Source organism: Falco rusticolus, chromosome 7 (genome assembly GCF_015220075.1).
Source record: "Falco rusticolus isolate bFalRus1 chromosome 7, bFalRus1.pri, whole genome shotgun sequence".
NCBI lineage: Eukaryota > Metazoa > Chordata > Aves > Falconiformes > Falconidae > Falco > Falco rusticolus.
In genome coordinates this window covers 18,107,218-18,132,324 of record NC_051193.1, presented here as the reverse complement: position 1 = coordinate 18,132,324, position 25,107 = coordinate 18,107,218, and the positions used below count along the sequence as shown (strand labels likewise).

The window sequence follows — 25,107 nt, the reverse complement described above, 5'->3', positions numbered from 1 at the left end:
AAGTGACAAGTTACAACTCTTTGTTGTGATCTTGTTGTGAATCTTACTACATATAGTTTGTGTAGGAAATATTTTATTATTTATAGTCCATGGAATTAGCAACATGCTTCAACTGTACACATGCATGGGCTCACACTCAAAGCCTGCATCCTACCTTTGGGGATCTTCAGATGAGGATCACACTTCATCAATCATTCTCTGGTTTATTCAGTATTTTGTACTACAGTAATCACCATGTCACCATTTCTAGAATTGTGCCTTCGTTCTCACCCTTTCATCCTGCATATGCTTTTTCCTGTGTCTTCTGGTCTGTCTTGGGCTTCCACAACTAAAGGAGGAGTCAGTCTTGCAATTGTCATCGGCATTATTTTCCTACCATGTGAATTTGGGAAGGATGAGGGTGAGAATGGACAGTGTTAATACTTGTCCTTTATAGTCATTGAGTATAAACAGCTGTAACCCAGGCAAGACCATTCAATGCTGATAAACTGAGCAAGTTTTAAACTTAAAAGTGTGAGATTTCTTTCCAAACACAATCCACTTACAGAAGTGCCGCTTTATTTGTTTGACTCCTGCATTGCTGTATAGAGTACACATTTTAAAACTGTTTTAACAGGGATACATAAAAAGGATTTCTGTGTCACAGTAACCTCAAAGTATCGCAGGATGGCAGGCATTGTCTTTAAAGTTATTGATTGATTACATATCAGCTCAGAAACCTTCTATTTCATTGTCTTATGTACTATCCCTTAGTCAATAGATTCATTGTTACAGACTGTGAACATGGCATGTCTTTGCAGACCCAGCTATTTTGACCAGTTATATCTTGAACATGTACTTCAGAATATACTGATAGGAATAACAATAGAATAATGATAAAACCTGGAAGTTCATAATAAGATAACTAACTTGCTGATTCAGCTCTGTAAAGGATGTTTTGTCTGACTTAATCAGACGAAGAATTTTTGGACAGTTCAGTCTTTGTAATATGTGGTAGCATTATCCTCCTCATATGTCCCACCCCTTAGCCTTAAAAATATATAACACACCCCCCACACCCTCCCCCCCCCAAATAATTTATCCTTGAATTTGTTAGGAGCAGACTAATGTAAATGGTGTCATTTGGACTTCATTTGTATGCAGCCACTCCAGGCTGATGCAGTAGTTTAACAAATACTTCTTTTCCCACGCTGTTTTTTTACCAGATTCATATTGGGGTACATGTATTCTCAGAGGGAACAGTTTAACAGTTCACAGTTTTAATGGTGAAATGGTCTGCTTGTATTTTATATATGATGCTGTGTTGTGAGCTGTTTTTGTGTTGTCTCACCCCGCCTCATCTCCAAAGTGGCTGGCAGTCAAATGTCAAAAGAAGCTGAACATCCTTGCCGCATCTATACAAACAACCCCTGCACAGCTGTGCCCAGAGCTGCTGCCTGTGATGGGCTGTCGTGTGTGTGTGTGTGTCTCAGAAGTGCATGTCCGCATTGCAGAGCAGCTGGGTACCAGGGCGTTAAACCTTTAAGACTCCTAGTGTGTTCAAAGCTGCAGTGAACACTGTCTCTTCAGCTGTACAGATGGAATACATTCTGACCAACCCCTTCAAGTTTATGTTGGGACTGCAAAAGTGTGGGTAGGCATTTATGGCCAGGAAGGGACTCTTGAGGAGATAAACTGGTCTGAGAGAGCAGTTTTCTAGACGAGCTGCAGTGCTGCTAGACATAGCTGGTGTGTACCTGGCTACTGACTAGGTGCCTATCCCTTTCCATGCCACCAGCACCACTGGAAGCACCACAGTGGTGGAAGAGAATAGCAAGACAAGATTGAGAGTGTCTGCAGTCAATGTAGAACAGGTACAGGCTGTAGCCTGTGTGTTCTTGGACCATGAGAACACCCTCAGGTTGTAGCTGCCTGTGGATCTACAGAAGGATCTCCTGAGCACTGTGAATGAAGAAGAAAAGGTTCAAAATGGCCTTTGACCCAATTAAATTTTGGTTTTAAACCTATGCCCTTTGGATGCGAGAATCAAGTAGCTGATGCTTTGGCCCTGTGCAGAGCTTGCATAGCCTAATTTTTGGCTGCATGAAATGAACTTCAGATAGTCCTGGAATTCTTTGGCTGTTCATCGCTTTCTGGGATCAGTGTGTTTGGGGCAGCTTTTGTGAGCTGTGGCAGTTGTTCCTTAGCAATTCTGTCATTGGTGAGAGGGGAGAAAAGGTCATATGGTCACAGTGCAGACCTGTATCCTGTGAGCAGGTCTCTGCCTCTTCCAGGATGTGTGAGGTTGGAGCAAAATGGGTCTGCCTGGTGTAAAGCGCTTCTGACTGTCTGTGGATTGAGCTGTCTGTATTTCTGCTGGTCTGCCTTGCTCACTAGTGTGACCAGAGACTCTCATAATTAAGTATTGCCCTTGCACATTAGTGTGGTTTTTTTTCCTGAAGTTTCTAGCCTTTTTAGCTTGGAAAAGGAAGAAGTGGACCTTTCAGTATCACCTATCGGTTTAAAAAAATACACAAAAAGGGGTGTGGTGAGTTTTTGCGGGGTGAGAGTGGTTAGTGGAAAAAGTGAAACAGGAGATCTGTGGGGAAACCCTCCAATTAGTATTGATTAGGGAGTCCAACCCTGTGGCTATATAGAGGATGATAAAACAGACTTTCAGAGTGCTTTCTACAGTCTTCTGAAAGCACTTTCAATCATATGTGGAATTCAGGAAGGCCCCAGAGACAACGTCTGCTGCTTCACCCATTGCTCTTGGTATCTGTTTAACTCTTTAACCACCCAGTTTGGATCAGCTTTCCTCAGAAGTCTCTCTGACTAGCCGTTGCCTACAAACAGTCCTTCCTCTGCAAAGCTTTTTGCTTTCCAGAGAAACAGTGCTTATTTGTCTTCTTCCTCTGACATGGTCACAGCTGTTGGGATTTTTTCCTCCTCTTGAATTCAGTAGCTTATCAGCCGAGCCATGTAAGGCTCTGCACAGCTATATTAATTAACAGGAGGAGTGCAATCACTGATGTCACTTCTGTGAAGCAGTAATCTGGATAATGTGTAACTGAAACAGCGTTTTGGTTTTTGAAATCTCGTACCTTGCTGACAGGTCATTTCAGAAATCCCGCTATTTTGAGCACGGCCTCTCCGTGCTGCAAAATAAAAATAGATGCAAGAATTCTTTATTCTTCCCTTTTCCCAGAGTTCTTTACTTCTTTATTAATCTGTTCTGGTTTACACCCCATTCATTTCCCCCAGGAAAGAAAATTTATGGTCAGTCTTCTTTCCTACTCTCTGATGAATGCCAAGATACCATTAGGTGAAAACTTGATTGGTCCATATGCATTTGTCTGAGTGGCAACCCATTCCTTGCATCCTAACAGATCATGTGCACCAGAAAATGTGATGCTGTTCAGAGCGTGTTCTCACAAAAGTCCTTGCCTAATCTGTACAAAAGATGGCTTAGAATTGCCTGCTGGGAAACGGGAACTGCTCATGGAAACTGTTCCCAGATGCTCGCCTTCCTGTGAGCAGTTGGGAGTGTTAGCAATCGCTGGGCTCTGTGAATTGTGGCAATAGCAGCTTGCCCTTATCACTGCCCTAGGAGAAGACCTTCGTGTGTGCTGTGGAGTACATAGGTACTGCGTCCAGTCTGATACAAGTGTATTGCAAGGCTTGCCAGGGGAAGGTGGTGACTGCCACTGCCAGAACAGTTTGGAATTTGGGAAAGAAGGCTGGCTGGAACAGTTGTATGCTAGGTTAATAATCCTGCCCTGTGGGGTTAAAACACCCAAACTCAAACCAAAATCCCATACCTTTAGAATGCTGAGAAACAAACAAACAAATTGTTTTTTAAAAAAACAACCCAAACCCTACTCTAGTGACTTACCCGCTTTTTCTGGATTCTGTGTCTACCATCATATGTGGGTACAGTGGTGGTAAGACTTTAAAAGGGTTAATGGTAGAATAAATTTGCTATTGAAACTTTGAGCTGTTTCTGTCAAAGTAAGTGCATTACTTAAGTCTGTAGTTCTCACTGTAAGTTCAAAATTATGCCATTAATTGCTTGTAGCTTTGTATATAAAAAATAGATATGAAAAATAAATGTGAACACCTCTTGGGTTATTGTTATTTTGTATTTTAGGAGAACACACGAATTGTCAGGGTGAAGGTTATAGCTGGAATTGGCCTGGCCAAGAAGGATATCTTAGGAGCCAGGTAAGAATATATGTTGTCAATATATTAAGGCACAGCTGCTTCTTTATTTTCTTTCCATCGCTGTTTCAGTAAATCCTGCTGTTCCTCTTTCCAAAAAAATGAGAAATGTTTTAACTGGTAACCTTGTAAAATTATCAGAGGCTATATAAACATGAAGATACCTGTTTTCTTACCCAAGAGTCACCTGGATAAATGTGCATTGGCAAAGCAATGTGTGGGGAGGTTTCATTCTCTGCATGGTAAAATAGTTCTGCCATGGAGGATAGATACATGTATATATTTTACTTCAGGTCAACTACAGCTAAAATAACAAGAGTACAATTATAATCAAAATTCTCATCTGTGCTTTAAAGACTTGGAATGAACACAACACTAAACATGGGTAGCAACAAGACTATTTCCACTCAAATTATATGCAGAAGAACAGCATCCACCAGTTCTATAGATGTGGGAAATGCATGCCAGTGGCTGCAGGCTCTGGGTATGTACAAATTTAAAAGTTAACAATCCATGTAAGGGAAGAAACAAATCAAGTGGCTTAACGTTTACCACAGGAAAGATCAGACTTTTGAACTAGTAATTGAAATGCTTTGTAGGATCTTGTAGATTTGACAAGTGGCAGCATGCAGCTTGTACTAAAGCTACTTTTTCTTCTGGCCCTATACAGAGGGTCTAGAAAAGTACTGATGGGTTTAGTATTAGTTCTGCTGTCAGCTGCTTTGGCACGTGTACAGGAATGCTGTTATTTTAGCACTAGCAGAATTGTTGTGTGACATCGGTTTAGCTTTAGGAAAAAAAGTTGTGATATTCATATTTTCCTTAAAGCCAAACAGTCTCTCTTCAGGTTTGTTTTTTTTACTTTAAACAGAAATCGGGCACCTTGTCTCATCATAACTTAAATATGTGAAAACCGTATGCTGTTTTGCTGTGTGGCACTGTCTTGGTTGCCTTTTGTAACTCATCTGTTGGAGCAATTGAATGCCTTGAACTCTGTTCTTGAAAAGTAAATATTCTTAAATTGTTTTTTATTGTGCCACAGGAAGGAAGAAAAAATACCTGAGGCAGTAGGCCATTTTAAGCAACCATATTAGGACATTGGCATTGATAGAAAAATTCAGGTTAAACTCTGTGAAACTGATAGAACATTAATAAAAACACTGCATGTTCAAGGAAGTACCTCGAGTTCCAGGTGTTTTAGATCGCTAAAACCAAGATGTTTAATACTTAAAGTTCTTTCAGTTGCAGCTGTTTTCTTTTCATGTATGTCTTGTTGAAATGCATGAGGGTTTAGTAAATCTCTTCTCATGAAGTAAGAACTGTGAAGGAATAGAGAATAAAACTGTAATGATACACAGAACATAAAATGACATAGCTAGTATGGTCATAATCAGTAACGTTTAGTTTTGTGTCTAAAACTATTTAGAAAATGATGGTAAGTACATGTATATGGTGTCCCTAAAGTAACTCTTAACTCCTAGTTTCATAGCTTCTATTAATTTAAGCCTTTTAAAACTCAACTGCTAATAATGCTGACAAAAAAAAGGATGTATAACAGCATGCATATCTCTTTCTTTCCCCTTCCCAGTGACCCATATGTGAAAGTGACAGTGTATGATCCGGTGAACGGAGTCCTTACCAGTGTTCAGACAAAAACTATTAAAAAGGTTAGCCATCTTATCGTTATGGGTGTGGTGGTTTTGTTTGTTTTGGGCTTTTTATCAGACTCTAGAGAAAAAGTTAATACTGCAGGAAGTGGGAGAATTAATATGTCACCTTTTTGAATGGACACAGGGAAAGGAATGTTCCATGACCTACTCTGTTCATGGTGTTATTTTGATGTTTTCTCTTCAGTAGTTTTAATGAAAGGTAGAGAAAGACTAAGGGGTATAAGGTGAGTACTGATTCAAAACTACATCACTTGTGGAAATACAGGATTGTTCTGATAGAATCATACTTACCTGGCAGGGGAGACACCATGATCAGGCAGGTGGTTTTCCTGGAAACTACCTGGAAGGGGGGGGTGTAGGCAGGGGGGGGTCGATCTCTTCTCCCAGATAACCAGTGACAGGACAAGAGGAAACGGCCTCAAGTTGTGCCAGGGGAGGTTTAGATTGGAGATTAGGAAAAATCTCTTCACTAAGAGGGTGGTCAGGCATTGGGACAGGCTGCCCAGTGGTGGTGGAATCATCCATCATCCCTGGAGCTGTTTAAAAGGCACATAGATGCAGTGCTTAGGGACGTGGTTTAGTGGTCGACTTGACAGTCCTGGTTGATGGTTGGACTTGAAGATCTCAAAGGTCTTTTGCAACTTAAGTGATTTTATGATTTTCTGAGATCTTTAATGACAGAAGAAACTTTGTTGCTGTACAACTACTATCTTTTTTATGTTTGAAACACAAACACAGTTTGGTGTGTTCCGTTGTCAAATTGCACAGTTCACATGAATTACAATACTACTCATTTATCTGGAATACCTGCAGGAGGTTCATAATTTCAGGATCAACATATGTTTGCATATAAGCATGTGGATAGTTGACTGAGAAGGCAGTGATGATTGCTGAAAACAAACCATAAATTAACTGATTTGAACTGCATAATGAGTCTTCTGCATCCATAGCATTAGCCAGAATCTGAGAGTACATAAATTGTCTTACATAAATTGTCTCTATTCTGCACTGTGTTAAACAGTAGAAAACTCCTATGACTTCTACCAGTGATAGCAAGATTATTTGTACTGTAAGTGGATTGTTACATGGGATAAACCAGAGGTAAAACATAAAAAAATACACCAATATAGAATTGTCACTATAATAAATTCTGTCTTCCTTTTCTTCCCCCCATAGTCCTTAAACCCAAAGTGGAATGAAGAACTCTTATTTAGAGTAAGTGGGGTTTTTTTACAGCTTTATTACCTATGTTGAATATTATGTTTACACATCAGGGAAATGTTTTCTCATTACTTCAGCTTAAAATCAGAAACATGTCTATAATTAATGTTCAAAAAGGCTCACAAACTGCTTTTTTTAGAAATACACTTGTTAACATTTCTATTTGTGTCAGAGTTAAATTTTCAGTCTTGATGTTAATCTTCTTTGTTCCATGAATGTTTAAAAACATGAACATGGATTTAAAAACAGTTTAGGATAGTACCAGTCTTTGCTCGTTGGTCTTGATAGAAACATGTTGTATAGTGAAGTGGCACCAAAGTGTAGATTTGCTGTATAACTTGGGTTTTACGTATTTCTTTCCTCCTGTATAAACATAAGAGGCTTTGCTGAAAACAAATGTTGGAATTCAGCATAAATTTTAATTATCAACATTTTTTTTTCCTAGGTTAATCCTCAGAAACACAGACTCCTTTTTGAAGTATTTGATGAAAACCGTTTGGTAGGTCCTTTTGTGTTAATGTAACGGTGTATTGAAGACTTGAATGAAAGTAAGTTCATCTGTGTTCAACATGGATTAAAAAAATACCCAAACAAAATAATCTTAACTTCTCTAATGCAACCTAAAGCTAAAGGCAGACCCGATTTGTTTACTTATCTGACACGACCACACTTTGTGATGCTCTGAAACAGTTATTATTCTTGATTTCTAATGTGTGTTATAAAAGTGTTGTTCTTTTATAGCACTTTTCAAATGATATGTCCAAATGCTTTGGTGATACTGAAAGCTCTGATTGTGGGGAAAAATAAACATTCAAAGCAGTATTGTGAAATGTAGGTTTCTCTGCACACAGTTGAGGAGTAGCATGAAAGAAAACGTGCATTTTCTTCGGAAATCTTAACAAGCGGACAGTAGATTGTGATTTTGTAAATAGGCATCACTGTGAAGGGCAGGTCGAAAGTAAGATAGGGCTAGCTTGTGCCTTTATATTCTTACTGAAATTCAGACTTATCCTCTGATGATGCTCTGGTTTTACATGTGAAGATGTCCAATTACCTGTCTTTGTGACTGTATGTTTTATTGTAAATGAGTAAGGCTAGTAGCAGTACAATCATGATGCTTGTATCCTAGGGCCACTTCACAGATACTTCTTATCACTGGAATTTTTCTTCTGCAATAGTTTGAAACTAATAGGAGGGGTTTAGTGCTCTTAGGTTTGTGCTCCAAACGCTGTTTCATTCTGATAGCTGTTATAATGGATGTCTTTGTGCTTGGATAGTGTGTTGGCTATGAAAAACTTATTATTTTTTCCTAATGCTTTCTGCATATATTTGGTAATACGTTGTATGTTTTATGGAGGTGCTGCTTTGCTGAAGTTGGGAAGTGTGAAATGTATGTAAATCTAAGTACAAACTGTCTGGAATAATTAGACTGAACAAAGAAGCAGCTTGTTTCATGGTTATAGGCATTTACAGACTTCCCAAACAATTTACTACTTGACAGGTGGTACTACCTGTCCCAAGTATTTCAAATATGGTGTCTCTTTTACTTTATAAAAGCAATTTTAAAGGGAATCACCAGCAGTTGTGGCTTAGTGGCAGATTAAATATGATCTTTCAGGATGCTCAGCTGTACATCTTAACTTGATGATACAGGCTACAGTGTATTCATGAGGTCAGAGTACTTTGTCCGTGAGCCATTGGAACATTACTGCCACCCCCTGGAAGCCAGGAGGCATGAATAGAAAGTCGGATTCCTGATTCTTTGTGGGAGAAAGCCAATGCTTTCTTTGTGGTTTCCACCAAGATAATTCCTTAGAATTCTGTCTCTAATCTGGAGTAGATAATTTGTTTGACCTGTTGGCTTATGGGAGAGGAGCCGTTGGAACATTTTATTGGCATCAACTTGGAAATGGTGCTTTGTTTCCTATGTATGATTATATTTAGAGATCAAAGTGTTATGACCTCATCAGTCACTGTATAGTTCTACAATAACTCCAATATTTTTATATTTTCCATCTCCTTATTCAGTGAATGGAAAAAGCTGTCTCCCTGTTTCACTAGCTTGCTCTCAGAAACAGTAAGTTTCTATCACAGATGTCTTGAGCTGTTTTAAATAAGTCAAATTTTTGCTTTAGCATTGACAAGCTCCTCCCCCCTTCTATTAATTCATCTTCATGTGTCAGAAATCATAGATGCATTGCACTCTTACTAGGATACGCAGCTATGATCAAAAGGTGTTTCATCTTCCATTATTTTAGGGGGCTTCAGTGTTAGTCAGCCTTTCTTTCTTCTACCTATTGGATGACTGTTTAAACTGCAGATGTGAGCAAGCAGGGAAACTGAAATTCTTACATTTGTGAGACCTCTACCCAACAGATAATTGCCGCTTTATAAAAATGTATCCCAGTTGCTTTTATTTCTGGTAACTTTTAGGGATAAAATGAAGTCTGAACTCTCTGCTGGCTGTTTTTTAAGAAATGTTGCTTTCTTGAGAACCAGGCTCAAAACTTCAATGTTAGACTTAAATTCAAAGTCCTGCTGCATCGCTTGTATCACCAACAATAGGAGTTCTAAAATCTTTCTGTAGTACCTTCAAAACTTTTCAAGAATGCCTGTCTTGGATTTGGTAAGGGAACACTAAATGTAGTTTTGTTTTGCTAACTTGTTGCAAACGATTAGTAGAATAAAGGGCTTGAGCAGTTCGTGGAGTCCGTGGTTAGGGTTGTAGTTAAAAACACATTAGAAAAATCTGTCAACAAGGACAGTGAGTCCACTTACGAGATGGACCAGTGAAGGGGCTAGATGACTTTTTGTTATGTTTCCCTGTGTTACAATAACTTGATGCAATTGTGTATGTACATCAAATGAAGTGCCAAAATCCATTATTGATAACTGAAGTCGTCAATTATGTTAAGATTTGAATGGAGCTGTTGGTACTTTTCAAAAATCATGATTTTAATTTTTTTGTCAGGTCTTAATTCAGCAAGATAAAATTTTGCATTTTAAAAGCCATTTTATGTTGGTAAGGAAGCTGTAGTTGGCTGACTATACCTATACTGTTACAGCTAAGGAAAAAGTGACGTGTTGAGAAATTTCATTTATATCTTAAGCCTGAGTTACCAAATTATGTCAGTTTATCATGTTCTTAAAGGGTTCTGTAGTAAAATTGGAAAAACATTTTGGATCATCCCTTTGGGTAGAAACTGTTACTGTTTTTTACTGAAAGGAGTATTTAATACACTGGTTACAATTTGTTGTGTATCACACTAAGTTGTTACAAACCATGCTACTAATTTGTTGTTGGGGAGAAAAGGACCTTTAAGAAATGCATTATTTCACCCTTCGCTCACATACCTTAGGGTGGGTTTTTTCTTGGTTTGGTTTTGGTGGGGTTTTTTTTGGTTTTTTGGTTTTTTTTTAATATGTTGGAGTTCAAATGTATCTTTTTGAAACTGTGACCAAAAGAATCTTTTATGGTATTTTTCCTTTCGTCTTCTCCGTCTATCCAGGCCCCATCCAATATAAGATTAGAGGAAGTCCAGTTGGTAAAGCATAATGAAATAAATGAACTATTGTATTTGTTGGCTTTCTATGAATAAGCTAGTATTCATTTATTGCTGCGTTCTAATAATGGAATTCAGGTAACGGAGGTTAAGGAAGCCCTGGAGTATAATTAGAAAACAAATTTGTTGCTTGCAAACAGGGCACTGTGAATTTGATTCTTGGCCCTTTTTTGGGAAGGAGGTATAAATGTTAATTTTACTGCCTTCTAGCTTAAAATACAGTAAAGGTTAAATAAATATGGAGCAAAAAACCACCCCAGTACTATGACCTATAAAGGTATAAATGGCCTAGTGTTCTTTGCTGTTTGCACTTCTTCAGCAGCACTAAGTAACTTCATGTTAGTATGGTAACGTTTAGTACTGCATTATACATGGCTTCTGTATTCAAAATACATTCATAGGCAAATGCTTTGTTTGTTTTTTTTTAAATAAAACAAAACAACAAACCACAACAACAAAAAAAAGAACACTTAACAGTTAAGCAAGATTCGAGATTGTCTTTTTTCAAAAGTCCCACTAGGTGCCAGCAAAGGACCTTTTTCAGAGGATATGAGCCAGTGAAACCTTCTGTAGTAATTCTCAATCCCATTACTCTTTTAAGAGTTAATGGTATATTAACTTCTTGACATGCTGATAATTTTATTTAAAAAATAGTCTTTAGCTGTGAATGTATGAGACAGTTTGTATGTAATTTTACAGCATACTTCTGTCATTGTGCTTGGTAATCGTATTTAACTCTGTATGCTTAGCTTAGTGTTCTAAAGTTTGTGTAGCTGGTCATATAATATATTTGCATGCAGAATTGAACTCTAATGAATGTCTGGTTATTGCGGGCTTCCAGCAAATAAGGTGAGATAGTTCAGCTTGTAAGTATAGTTTGCTTCTTTCTACCTTTAACAGAAGTAATTTGGCAATGTTAAAATATAAAATAGAAGGTTAATGTGGTAGGCTGAAAATAAATGCCAAATTATTAATCAGAATAACTTTTTTGTTCCAGTTCAGTTGCACCTTGCTGAAAATTATGACTCCGTGGGAGAGGTTTCTACTATGTGCAAATCTTTAAGAAAGTGTGATGGCTTAACAGCATGTTGATTGCAAGATAATGGCAGATTTCTTTCAAGTTTTATTTAAATAGTGCAGAAAGACTTCTTTTTTTTTTTTTTTTTTTTTTGAAGGGGAGGAGGCTTATTTCACTGGTTTATGCATAATTCAGACCTCAGCAGTTTGCTAGCATGGTTACTATTTGGAAATTCAATCCTAGGCTTGATACTCAATTATATGGGACTTCATTCCTACCAACTTCCTGTAATTCTAAACCTATGGGTAAAAATATTAGTAGTCATACGCTGCTGAGGAAAGTACGGACACATTGACTCAGCTAGTGCAGCTGCAGCAGGAGTTGCTGTTTTAAACTTGGAAGTACTGGAAGTTTATTATTGTGTTCATTTATGCAAATTACAGAAGGTGTGCTTGAAACAAGGTCAGTAGTGTTTGTCAGTGTGTTGCAGCTGAGGTCGTTGGAATCTAAGTGCTTTGTAAATAAATACTTTCTGACTGCAAGCAATCAAAGACGTCCAGAAACTGCAGTTCAACGAATGGCTGACTTATTTCAAGAGGTACAGTTTGGTTTTATTTAACACTAGTATCTTGTAGAAATTAGGACAAAGACTGCAACTTTTATGGGCTTTTACTGTTGTGATGTACTAGCTTTAGGTTCTGTGCAGCTGCCTGTAGCCTTTCTGCTGAAGGATCTTTGTGGTTTTCGTTTGCTAACATGCGTGGAAATGAGAACAAATGGCACGACGGTTAAGATTGCATTTTGCTACCCAAAGAAGCAACACAGATCCATTATCCGAAGCCTCTGAAGATGTTTTGGAGAGTAACAATTGTATGTACTTCAAAAAATCGCAGAATTCTCCACCTAATGTTACACAAATGAAGCTAACTCCTAGACAAGTTGCTTATGCACCTGTAATGCAGCAAGTAATTAATCAAGAAGAAAATGCAGCTATTTCTTCATTTCAAATAAAAAAGAGCACCTCACTGCACATTTCCCTGCAGTCTAGAAAGCATAGTGGATGTTTTCAGTCTGGTGATGCTGTAGCTGCTGGTGAAGACACTTCATTCATTGGTATTGATAACGAAGGAAACTGTGGTGCTAGAATTGTGGTTGATCATCGATCTAATGATAGCCTTCTGAGCAATACTGCTTCGTGCAATGGCAGTCTCGTCAGTATTGCAGCCAGTGACAGTGGATCGTTCAGCAGTGCTGGCAGTGACTATGGATCATGTGCAAGTACCACAAGTGATGGAGGTTCTTATAGTAACAGTGTCATCAGTGACAGTGGTAGTGGCACTCTTTCGACCAGTGATGGTACTTTCTGTAATAGTGTTGTGTATGGCGATTCTTTGTATAGAAGCACTGCAGACAAATGTAATCCCTATAGGAACAACTCATCTCAGGAAGCTCTGTGTAGAAGTAATACTACTTTTGACCAGGACGATTTGTCGGTGAGGAAGAAAACAAAAATTCCACTGCGACGTTGTTCATCACTGGTTATTTTCCCTAGGAGTCCTTCCAGTACTCCTCCAGCTTCTCCAGTAAGCTCAGGTCAGCTACCACATAGAGGTGCCTACCAAACATCCCATAAACTAATTATTTCTCCTAGTGAGCTGGCACAAAAAGAAGATCACACTATTTCCAAGGGATGCCTTTCAACAGCAGTCAATGGACTTCGATTATCTAAAACAGTTTGCTCTTCTGGCGAAGTCAGAGACATTCGACCGCTTCACTCGAATACATCGTTACAAGACAAAAGTCAAATGTCAAATAGTTCGGAGCAGGCAACCTGTGAAGAAGCAGCTGATGGCTTCTCATGTATTTCAGTTCATCTCACTCAAAAAGCATTTGCATCAAGCAGTGAAATGGTTAATGGCAGTTGCAGTCCGGAGTTAAATCTGAACTCCAGTGCAAAATACCCTTATTTAAAACTGGCACGTAGCACATCTGCGTGTTTACCCTCAAAAATAGATTCAGAATATCAGGTTAATATAAATGAACTAGCAAGACCGAATGCACAGCTGAGCAAAACCCACAATGTTTTGCAAAGAAGCGTTTCGTTGGAAGGATCACATCAAAAAGTTTCTTGCTGTTTATCCAGCCTTAAATACAAGTGTCATAGTGCAAGGACGTCTCAGTTGCACATACAGTTCAAACCTGGGAATGAAGGAAAAACAACTGGTGTTAAGAAAAGATACGGAACCTCTAAGAGGGAAATGTCTAGCACTTCTTTGTGGAGGCCCCATAAGGTGAGTGTTCTGGTTTACAGAAAAATTTGACAGTGTTTTACAGCTGAAATTTAATGGGGAAAATAATAACATTTACAATCAAGACTTAAACACAGTGATTTCAGAATTTCCAAATGGTGTCAAACTGTCACTGTTGGGAAGTTTAATTTTTATATTATCTGCAGTATTTGGTTTTTAGATTTGTTTTTTAGGATATGGTACATACAGTAGTGTAGGTGAATGTCTTGAAGTGAAATACCTGTATTGTATTATAAACAATAATTTCTTATTCACATGAACTCAAAGGGATTTTCTTGTCTGGTTATCTAGACATGGGATTTATTTATATTTCAGATGAAGTTGTGTAGTTTTAAATATATAACTGTTTCTTAGTAAATTAATAGTGATTACTAAAATGGGTGAAAATGAGTGGATTACTTTACAGACTTTTAGGTGTATTTCATATAGGCTTTATTTTACAGAACAGTTTGCTGTATGTAGAATTAAAGATAAGTAATATTTGAGCAGAGAAACTGTAAATACCATTTGTTTCTGTATACACCCTGAACCACAGGAATTTTCAGTTTCCTCTCCTTTTTTTTCCTTTTTTTTTTTCTTTTTCTTTCCAACCGCTACTTCAGCCTGAGCAGTACACTGTAACTTAATACTTCTCCCAACAACATTGCTGTTCAAATTATAGTACTTGGTTCTAGAAGGCTTATATTAAATATATTTTTTTGGTAATAAAGCTCACGTCCAACTAAACTGCAGAAATGTGTTTGCTTTTACTAACTCCTCAGGCAGTTTATGTTGTTAGTAAGGCATAAGCCACATGAAATACGGATTTTAAGACTTGTTTCAATAACATTATGAAGACATAAATGATCTGAATATTATGTCTTAGTTTTAATTGTGAATGCTGATGAAAGTGGAACAATCACTGTTTACCAAGCATAAATTGACACTGCTATCATTTAACTAACATGCTTGATTAAGCAAAAGGCTTTATGCCAAAGATCTACAGTTATGACAGTCCCTTTCAAAACTAGTAATAGTTTGATAAACTTGGAGGTATTAGCCTGTAATTCACAATCTGTTGTTGCTCTTAGAGTAGTGCCTGATGATTCTACACTTTTCGGCTTCTTTGAAGTTTTCTATTGCTTTTTGGTTAAAAAGAGTTTGAAGAAAAGCGCACTTTCCTTCCTTGTATAACTGTGATCTGTGTTTAAGCTTCATCATAAAACTCACAGTGGATCACAGGTAGTCACTATGCATATTGTTTGGTGATTGCTCATCCCAAAATCAAACTGTGAAGTTGATGATAAATTCCACAATAAGCACAAACAGATTATGACATATTTTAAGTAGTCTGGATCTAGTTATTTTTTAAAAGTATACTGCAAAAAGGAAAACATGTTGAGTCATGCACTTCAAGTACATTTCTCATCAACTTGCACTGCTAGTTGCTGTCTTTAATGGCAGTTGGTATGTAAGATACATTTTAATACTGAGTGAATTTTTAAAAATTCAATTTAGGTAGAATTCAAGTTCAGGATTAGATTGGTAGCAAACATATCCAGAAAACCTCATAAGCCGCTGGACTGACAATGATTTGTTTCAGTTCCTGGAAGTGGTGTTTACAGTGGATTGACATAAAATCTAAGGAAACTTGATTTCTTAAAGCACTTGATGGCATGCTTCAGTGGTAGTTGAGCATTTGTACTGTGGCAGCATGTTTTAAGCTTCCTGAATACTTAAGATTTCATCTTCTGACTAGAAGACGAGAGAGACAAGTTTAAAAAACAGAAGTCTGAATCCCAAATTGGTGTAGTTATCTTTGTACATTTCATTTATTTGCAAAAGCTTAGATTTGTGACATGACTACATACAAATCAAAAAGATCTCTGACATTAGAAAACTGGACACTGAAGATTTTATAGCAGTATACTTGTTTCAGATTCCTTTATGCAACAACAGGCACCAGGAGCCTTTCAGTTGTGAAATGGCCTTTTCAGTCTTTATGTAAAACCAGTTTTTATAGAATATCCTATAAAATGTTATCAAAAAATTTCCCACCGAACCAAGCAAAAACCAAAGCTGACTCTATAGTAGTTGAGCAATTCACTGGAAAAAAATGGATAAATACTATTGTATTTGCTATTATAGTCTTTGTGACAAATACAATAGATCCTATGGCAATCATTTAATTATATAGTCCAGTTAATTATCATGGTGTATTGTGACTCATTTAAAAATAAACAACTCCCAAAATATTTCGCTTGACTCCAGTTAGTCTGGCCTAGTATATTGATATGCTGAGTCTGGGTTCAAATTTAACAAGTTGATACTGGAGTAGCATTTAGTAATGTCAGCTATCTGTACAGAGCAGTCATGAAATCAAATCAGTGCTTTGGTCAGAGACTCGAGAGTCTGAAGCAGCAAAAGGTCTATGCATTCTTTTCTTACGTGCCTAGCTACTAGCCTTCAGCCACCTCATATCGGATGTCCTGCTTTCTATAATCAACAGCTTGTTAAAGGCTGACTTAAAAAAAAATTATTTTTTTTTTTTTTTGGCAAAACACCATTTCTCTGACAACTGGCCTTGGATTATTTTTAATTGACTTGAAAATTGTGGAATGGTGATGGCCCACATACCACAGCTGATCTTTACTGGAAACATATTGAATAGATTCTGCAGTAGTTAGTGGAATTTAATTTATGCAAAGCAGGAGGAAGAGGTAGTCCATGGTTGCAGCATTGGAGGTTGTCCTTGACTTTGTATTTCTGTTTTTAATGTTTTTCAGTGCATCTCTCTTGCTTAGGGCAGAAATAAATCTGCAGCTAAAGCATTTTGACATCATAGGTGTGAATTGGGAGGGTAGGTGTGAGTAAGGGAACAGTTTACATGTCATCTTATGTATGTAAACTTTGAGGAAGGCAGAAGCAGTGACTAAAGTTCCACTTCTTGTAGATGATAAACTTAAAAAAAATAAATCTATGTTAATCTCTTCCACAAGTATAATACTATGCTGACATCCCTGCTGACGTTAGCCAGTCCTTCCCCCTGAGTATCACTGCTGGTTAGATAATGTGAATATTATAAATGTACTCGCAAATCTCTCAGCAACTGCATACCTTGAGAAGAATCCCTTACACAATAAGGGAATCATTGTGTTACTGTCCTTCTGTTTACAAGTAATTCTATTCAAGTTTTGTCTCTAGTGAATGAAATACATGTTTTGAAGCCAAAAAATTTCAGGAGTGTTGTAAAAATCACCAGAATGTTTTTCTACTGTCAGGTTCTTGTGAAGAAAACCTTTAGTTGGAACTCTCAGGCTTTTTTTGACCAGGTCCTGGAACCCTTTTGTATCTGTAAAAGGAGATGCTATTTGAATCTTTCAGTACTACATTTAATTTTTGGACAAACAGTAATTTGAGTGGGCTGTGTGTGAGGATGTCTTCACTAAGTTACCTCCTAGCTGATCTGAACATGCTGAGAGGACCAGAGCCTGTACCTGGAGGTTTTTGATTCCCTTGATAAATGCTGCACCACAAGTTAGCACTGAATAGTCTGAGGTTGTCTTCTCTTGCGTCCCTTTCAGATGTAGAACTTCAGTCTTAGCAAAACCCCTTTGCAGAAGGTAATGGTCCAACCAGGGAGAAGTGCCAAGAGAAGGGGAAGAAAACCGTGGCTTATCTCCAGCCATCTGCATCTTTTATATTGAGCAAAGGGGCTGCATATGGGTATTGGTGTCCCAGTTCTGTGCAAGGAAGTGAGTGGAAAAGGTGCAGGTGAAGCAAAACATCATAGAGGCAATGCAAGGCAAAGCACAAACTGACATCTCTTTATGCTATTGTGCTGTGATAACCTCATCACCTAATAACTTTCATATTGCTCAGTATTGCATATCTTGATCATGTTACAGGACTGTTTATGGCACATTGCTGTGTCATGATATATGAGTTCAGTCAAGGAGAATTAGGGTTGAAAGAAAGGTGGTGTGTTTCTGAGGAATATGGTGGCAATTACGTTACTTGCATCATGTAATCCTATTTATGTTGTGTCTCAGGCAGATTTTAAAGCTGAAGTACATATAAAAGCATTAAATGGAAGACAGTGGAAACTGTTAATCACAGTTTATAATTAGTTGTAGGAGATCTCCTTTCATGTATGTAAAAATGACCTGAAGTGCTTTGATTTGTACTGATTTCTTCTATCTTCCATCTTGCTTAAATGCAGAGTTTTGTTACAGCTGCTTCTTTACCTTTCTTCATGTCTTGAGCTTTTGATTAGTTATCTTCTTTGGGGGCAAAAAAGATTACACACAAAGGATGCCATAAACCTTACAGTCAAGACTAGCTCAAGAACAGTTGCTACATGGAAGCATTAGCAAAAGAAGCAGTCAGTTAGTATTATTTACTATCATCTCCATCCCTAAAATTTTTCTATGTTAGTTTTAGCAAGTTATATTTTGCAACAATGAACCATGTGTAACTTTTAGGATATGATCATGCTGTAAGGAACAGTGTCGGGAGCTGTAGCAGAACACTTGAAGAACCCTGTATATTGAAGCTCTAGCACTTTGTAGCCACTAGCAGACACTACACATAAATAGTAAAGAATTTATTTGATTGTGCTCTCTACAAATTATGCTTAACCTTATTCTGTTTATAGTCTGAAGCTGAACTGAGTTTGGGTAGGTTTCTCTTGCCAATAAAAGGGGAAACTAAAACTTCAAAACCATGCAGAGTGGAGCTCCTGAAACAGCTTATATAAATATTAAATTATCCAGCCTTCAGGTTGATTCATGTCCTTTTAATCTACCATGAAAGAGTGGGAAGCAGTGATGGTGTGGCTTCTTCAGTATAGCCACGAGCTATAGTTATTCTGTCTCTTAAGACTTAGAATACATTTAAGGATGTTTTAAAGTAAAACTGTCACCAAGGCAAGATAAAGACTTTCTTCACTTTACTCCTGACCAGCCAAATAACTTAGTCTTTCAGTTATGAGACCGTGGCCGTTGCTGTAATTTGTTTTGAATGGTGTATCATTTTTGCTTTCTGTGAGAAATTGGATCAAAACTTTGGGTTAAACAAAAACATTTCTCAAAAATGTTATGGTGATGTAGAAATCATAGTTTTTGTAAGCATTATAGCATAAGACAGAAGGCCTTAACAAAACCAATAGTACTGCAGGTATTCTCCCAAGAATTGTCAAGAAGGTCAGCTATAAAATTGTTGAAATACATTCAAATACTATTCGCAATAGTTAGTATTAGATACCAAATTCCTTCAGTAATGGGTAAGTAGCATGTCGATTTTTAAAATGACCAGAAGGGTAGTTACAGGCTACCACAACAGGCTGGTCTGAAAGAAAAAGTACATGGAATAGAATTAGGAGACATATGATGTGTTTTGTGTTTACAAGAAGGGAGACCGAGCACTGCTTTCATAAAAGGAAGTTGTGTCTTAAAAATCAAATTAAGAAATCGCATGCAGAGGTGACTGAGCTGGTTAATGCAGGACACTGAGCTTTTAAAAATATTTGACAAGAACCCTTAGCAGAAGTTCTGAATAATACTCTCCAGACATAGGTGCAGAAGAGAAAAGCTTCCTCGTTGGTGACAGCTAATTAAAAGATAGAAAACAAAAGTGAGAATTAGATTGTTACCTCTGAAGCAGTAGAAGATCTCATGGTAGTGAGTGACTAGACAGTAGAATGGACAATTTTGAAAATCACTTTTGAAAATTTGATAAATGCCAAGTACTGCACACAGGAAAAACAGCTAACGATGCGTACACGATAATGGTCTTCTATACTGGTCAGGGAATAGTTTATGTCATGGTGAGTGACTCGCTGAAAATGTCAGCTGAAATCTTGTTGACAGTTGAAAGGCAAATAGAAGGTTGGGATTTATTGGGAATGGAGTAAACTAACAAAATTAAAAACGCCATTATGGAGTTGTACAAATCCACATATGTGCATGGCATGCATATTTCTGGTCATCCTTTTTCAGGAAGTGTGTATAACAGAACTAGAAAAATACCAAGAAGGGTCACAAGATTGGGATGAGTTTTATGTGAGGAGACACCAAGCAGACCAAGGGCTTTTCAGCTTTGGGGAAAAAAAAAAAAAAAAAGTGGTATAAAGGCAGTTTTATAAAACTATAGTTCAGGGGAGGTGAATTTAAACAGAGAATCCATTCTTACAAAACAAGTATGTCCTCATATGTGTTGCTGAGCTCACTGTTGTAAGATATTGTGCATACCAGAAGTAGAAATGGATTTCAGGAAGAGGTTAGATAACTCGAAGAAAGGTCTATCAAAGGATGTTACATTCCCAGTATGTATTTTAACATAAGGAACAAAAAGTCCCATGACCACTCATTCTTTAGAAACTGGGAATATATCAGAGGAAGTACTATTCTTAACTGCTGCTTTTATTATTTGCTTAAGCATCTGCTCCTGGCTATTACTAGGGAAAGGATACAAGGTTATACAGAACATTAATCTGACTACTAGGCTCTTTGGTGCCTGCTCAGGCCTTGCAGCCACCTAGGATCAAATGGTAGAAATGCTCTTTCCAGTTCTCCCCTCACCTTGGGCTAAGTGTGCTCTTCTGTGTTCCAACATGTGTTTTCTTGTCTTCCAGAAGTGGATGAATTTCACAGATTGAGTAAGCAAGCAAAACAGACTGGCCTTTTCAGGCAAGTCACTTGCTTACGACTGACTTTCACCCTTGTCTGAAGGGGACTGCCCTGCATTTCTGTTAAGTGTCTCTGTTTCAAGTGAACTTTCTTCCTTACTCCCTGTGACGAACAGAACATACTGATTGGGAATGCAGCCAGCAAAATGTTTGTAGCTCACTTCACTGTTAGTTTACAGATCTATAATCATCTCTGTTTCAAGAGAGTACATCACTTTTTCGCCATCGTGGCAGTTTATGGTAAACTGAAGAGTCTACAGATAGATACAGTTATTTTTTGAGACCTTAGGCTGCTTTCAGCTGTATCAACTGTAACATAAGCAAACAGCATTTGAGAAGGACATCAGCAAGTTCCTGGCTGAAGTTACATACTAACTTGAATTGGACTCATTGAAGTTAGGGTGCGTTAAAATGCAAATGGTACGCTCCAGCTACTCAGTAAGCAGAATGTGGGAAGAAACATAGAATTGGATTCTTTTAGATGTAGATGATTTCTCTGGCAGCCTACAATTTTCCTAGCATGAGGGAGAAGGCCCTGGTCAGTAATGCAAAAGCACAAGGGCTTTTTGAAGAGAAAGGCTTCCCGAATTTATTAACATTACTTTTTTTTATAGTAGAGTTTCTACCTTAGCCAGTTGTGGTGGTAATCGTTGCTTCTAGTAAGTTCAATTTGGGACAAACATTTAGCTTATAAAGAATAAATGCAAAGTAGTTAAAGTCTGGCAAGTTATAGGCTGATAAAACCCATGTCTAATGTGGGAAGTGTAATGTAACTTTAGTAAGAAATGTTGAGTTTATTGGAAATCAAGTGTAATAGCACTTTTGTTGTAAAAGTAATCATGGGTGGATTATTTGTGTTGCGGTTGCTTTGTGTCATGGAGGTTGAGGCATTCAATTCACATGACATATAGGATTTATAACTTCAGTGTAGCACAGCTTAAGACAAAACAGTAAGTTCTGCCGTATCAGGTGGTTTGCCTACATGTAGGACTGGCAGCAGGTAGTTATGGGCTTGGAGCTGGGAGAGGTCTTGTAGGTAGGGCGTGGGGCTCTGATTCAGATCAGTGGTGGCTTAGGGCTAATGTGGAGTGCAGAAGAGCATGGAAGAGTGGCTGGCAGCACCACTAGCTGTGTGCTGGTGCAAAGGCCCAGGGAATTCCTGAGCTAGTGTTGATGTTGATCTTGGATCAACAGTAGCTGAGAACAGTAGACTTAAGAATGCTTTTGAAAACTGCTGGACTAACTTGGGAGTAGGCTGAGGCCATTCAGCCTGCATCCAGACCTGCTGTAGGTCTGCTGTCACAGAAACTTTTTAGAAGGGTTCTGTTATTTCTACAGCCTGGGTAACTGTTCAAGATTGCCTTTAGGGCTGGAAAAAGGCAGCTTCCAGGCTCAACCTTATTTTATGCATCTGTACTGGACCTAATGAACTTCCCAGGAGTGAGACCATGATGCAGAGGTGCTCCAGTTGCTTGTCTGCCTTTTGGAGGCAAATTGGTTGTTTCTAAACTCTGTCTGTTTCCTCTTGCTCTGAATAACAAAAAGTTGACTGTGTATTGTGTCCTTCTGCTGAGTGTATTGATTAGCCAGTGTGGTTAACATCTGTCATATCTGGTTTATCTGTTGCTCATTTCAGTGAGCAAATTGCACATGCAGTTTAATGTTTGATAGGGTTTTGAATTTTTTGAGTGTATTAGGCTTTATAGTGTTAATTGGTGAAGGTAAAAGTACAGCTGGAATTGTTACTGTGAGAGTTTTTCAAACTTCCATTTAAGTCTTAAGATTTGGCACCAGAGCCACACATAGGTGCAGAAGTTTTATAGTTTTATACTATCATGAAGTTAACTGACTTGATATCAGGAATGGTTTGTTGAAATAATACCTAATGAAATACTTGGTACTGTTTTCTGATTTATTTTTTATTTACTCTGTGTGTGTTGGCTGGTTTAACACAGGAGGCCAAATCTGGATTGGCTCTTGACTTCATAAAATGTAATATTCTTGCTTTTTATATGGTAGCTTATTTGGCACATCTGTCCATAAAACCAAAAGAACTCAAATTCCTGATGAATAAAATATACACATTACTAACTTTTGACTTGTTCTTTAAGTTGTGCTTAAGTATGCTTTGATTATATTAGATTACTACTTGTCTTCCTGTGACCTATGTGAAAATGAGTTCTTGTATGCAAAAAAAAAAAAAGCTGTCTTAAATAGCTTTGTTAATGAACATATAGGCACAGGTTCTCAAAGTAGCAGACATTGAGTGGAGTAATATATGAATGTTGTTATAAAATCACTGTAGACTAAATATGATCTTTTAAGGAAGCTGTAAGATTGTGGTTCTATATAAAAAGTGTAAGCTATAAATGAAGAAACAGATGATACTTTTGCTCTGGTCTTTTTAGAGAAGCAGTTCTCTGAAAATATCTTTGGAAGCGAGGGAGAATTAGTGAAAATAACTTCAGTGTCATTTCTAAATGCTGTCTGTTAAACAGATGGTGAAACTGCTGAGGCATGTTGTGCTGACACCTTGCTGTTAAAGCAGCCAGCAAGGCTGAAGGTCCCGCAGAAACATATGTTGCATAATAACCATTGATCTAAGAGTATGTTATTTTCTTTGTTTTGAAAATGCTCATAGGTTCTTCTTTCTCAGTATTGCAGATAGTTGATCATAGATACCAACTAAAAAGAAATACCTACGTGTCATTAAAAAAACACAAACACTCCTCACCAGTCTACCTCTCCCCCTTAAAAATACAGGAGACTGGGACTGTAATGAATTCCATGCCACTAAATATTTACTGCTTTGCAAGATAAGAGAAAGCATTACTTTTAGAATCCCATGAATTTGGTAAGATCTTGACATGATAATTGAATTTTGCTTTTTTGAAACTTATGTTCCCATGATGAATAGCACATCTGGCAGTATTTTAGGGAAGAAAAATCCCCTCACTTTTCTCAATTTAAAATTCAAGGGAACCAAATAATATACTCGGCACAGCGTGTAAAGAAACAGTACTTGAAGTTGCTAGTGTAGCTCAGGAAAGTTTTGGGGTTTTTTTTCATTCTCATCAAGCTTGTAACTAATGTTGATGTTTGGGTGTTTGAGCAAGAAGAATGTTGGTTTTGTAAGGGATCTGTTGAGCTCTTGTTTTCTTAAGCTGCGATAGTCCAGATCACTGTTTGTTTTTTCAGTTTGAATTGATACTTATATTCCCTCCAATAAAAGCTGTATGATTTCTCATTTTGCTGTACAGCTGGAGATTTTGGTTGAGGACTGACTTGCACACAACTAGCTGTCTGTTTAGTCAGAAGAAGACTGGGAATATACTTGGGTTCTAATTCATGCACTAACACCAACGAAATTAGTCACAAAAGTTGGTAGAGAAAATACCTGTTATTTCAACACCCTGGTCTTACACAAGAGGTGTTTCAAAAGGCGCTGTGGTGAATCCAGCAATTAAGAAAGGCATGGAATCAGTTAACTGTCTTCAAACCTGATAAATTATGGGTAATGTTCTCAGTACTGCTCTTCAAGCGTGTGACTGATACAAGCATGTCTGCTTAAAATCTACTTCTGTCCAGTTTCTGATGGAAATTGCAGAAAACATCAAAAATCTTCACTATGGAGGCTTATTAAGTATATTAGATTAAAATTAATTTGACTGGATTACTTTCTTTTGGTGCTTTTTCTCTTGGAGCGCTTGCTTTGGCATTACACTGGAGTTCTTTAAATGTATTGTATATAGCAGCTGTCTGTCCTCACATGTTTTTAATAACTTTCTATAGCCTAAACCAATGAATCAGTAATATAAAAGGCCTCTTTGTTAGTGATATTCATAATTGAGGTTTATGCACTTACAGTCTGGCAAGCAGAAAGTTTGAGTTCTCTGTTAAGAAATTAGAAGTTGACAAGAACAACTGACCCACTTGTCCCTCTTGAAAATACTGGGATGCCTGCTGTCATGAAACAGAGATCCAAACAGTTTCAGCTCCATTGGCATTTAATTGTTAATGTGTGTGATGTCTGTTTCAAAGCTTCCTTGGCACTTTGAAGGCAGTTAGTCAGCTCGTCATGGTGAGGCACATTGCTAAAGAGCATTGCTGCTATCTGATCTATGTATTAGTTGTTTGGAGGTCAACAAAATCTCACAGGAGGATTTTACTCTTGGCTGGAGGAGAAAGTACTGTTAAAGGTTGGTTATCAAGGCTAGCTCAGCTAAAAATAGCGGGAGAGACAACAGAATAATAAAGTGAATAACAGAAGCCCATACTAAATACTGCTGGTACCAACAGAGTGTTCTGAGGTTTTCTAAATACAGCAGACTTTTGTCCCACATTCAGTAATTATTTGAAAGGCATGTTCCACTTGAGGATTGCCAAGAACTTTACAAATACTAAGCCTTTTAACATGTCTAAGGTATGTGCCGTGCCTTTTAAAAAGAACCTCATGGGC

The 25,107-nt window shown here is 37.7% G+C and overlaps 1 protein-coding gene across 3 annotated transcripts in view; it reads left to right on the top strand.

Annotated features, from left to right (window-relative positions):
• The window catches only part of NEDD4 (NEDD4 E3 ubiquitin protein ligase), a 60,556-nt gene that overhangs the window by 7,592 nt on the left and 27,857 nt on the right, over nt 1–25,107 (top strand). The window contains exons 2-5 of one of the 3 annotated variants that reach the window (XM_037394326.1): nt 4,130–4,203; nt 5,789–5,867; nt 7,047–7,085; nt 7,537–7,590. In XM_037394326.1, the coding sequence (XP_037250223.1) occupies nt 4,130–4,203; nt 5,789–5,867; nt 7,047–7,085; nt 7,537–7,590 (246 nt within the window). The other 2 variants (XR_005105277.1, XM_037394325.1) reach the window with 2 other exon arrangements.